Source organism: Sinocyclocheilus anshuiensis, unplaced genomic scaffold (genome assembly GCF_001515605.1).
Source record: "Sinocyclocheilus anshuiensis isolate Anshui unplaced genomic scaffold, SAMN03320099.WGS_v1.1 scaffold626, whole genome shotgun sequence".
NCBI classification, from domain to species: Eukaryota; Metazoa; Chordata; class Actinopteri; order Cypriniformes; family Cyprinidae; genus Sinocyclocheilus; species Sinocyclocheilus anshuiensis.
Window position 1 is genome coordinate 58,034 of NW_015544167.1, and position 600 is coordinate 58,633.

Here is a 600-nt window from a genome sequence, read left to right on the forward strand (position 1 = left end):
ATATATATATATATATATATATACACACACACACACACACACATCAATATTCTCTCAAAGTATATTTCCATAATAAGTCCTGCATAATATGTAACCTGCACTTTTTTGCATATTTGGTAATCTGATTGTACCTTTGAGTTTGAGTTTGCTCTGGAACTCTTTGTCAATCTCGTCTTTGTTGAACTGAGCATTGGCGCTCTCAAAGTCAAAGTCTTTCTCAAACTTCATGGGTCCTTCTCTCCGCACAGGGAATCGTCCTCTTCCACGATGACCTCCGGCACGACCCCGTCGGACAGCAGGAGGACCACCAGCTGAGCAGAGCACAAAACACACGGTTACTGATCCAGAAAATATCTGTCATAAATACATAAAATACACATATAAAGTAAGGGGAAAAAAGAAGCATGCTGTGATGTTCAGTTGCTAGTGATATAAAGCAAAGTTATATTCTGACAGACATTAGTTACATTAAGCTGTCAGTGTGCAGAAAAAGGCTGCTTTAATCAAGTAAAGTTAAAAATAAAAGGCATTGCTTTTAGTTCACCCAAAAAAGAAAATTCTGTCATTAATTACTCACCCTCATGTCGTTTCAAACCCGTA

At 37.8% G+C, this 600-nt stretch overlaps 1 protein-coding gene across 4 annotated transcripts in view; it reads right to left on the reverse strand.

Annotated features, from left to right (window-relative positions):
* Window positions 1-600, reverse strand: part of LOC107695930 (protein LSM14 homolog A-like) — a 30,857-nt gene that overhangs the window by 13,361 nt on the left and 16,896 nt on the right. For all 4 annotated transcript variants that reach the window (XM_016496043.1, XM_016496040.1, XM_016496042.1 and 1 more), the window contains one exon: window positions 132-311. In XM_016496043.1, the coding sequence (XP_016351529.1) occupies window positions 132-311 (180 nt within the window). The remainder of the gene's footprint in view (window positions 1-131; window positions 312-600) is intronic.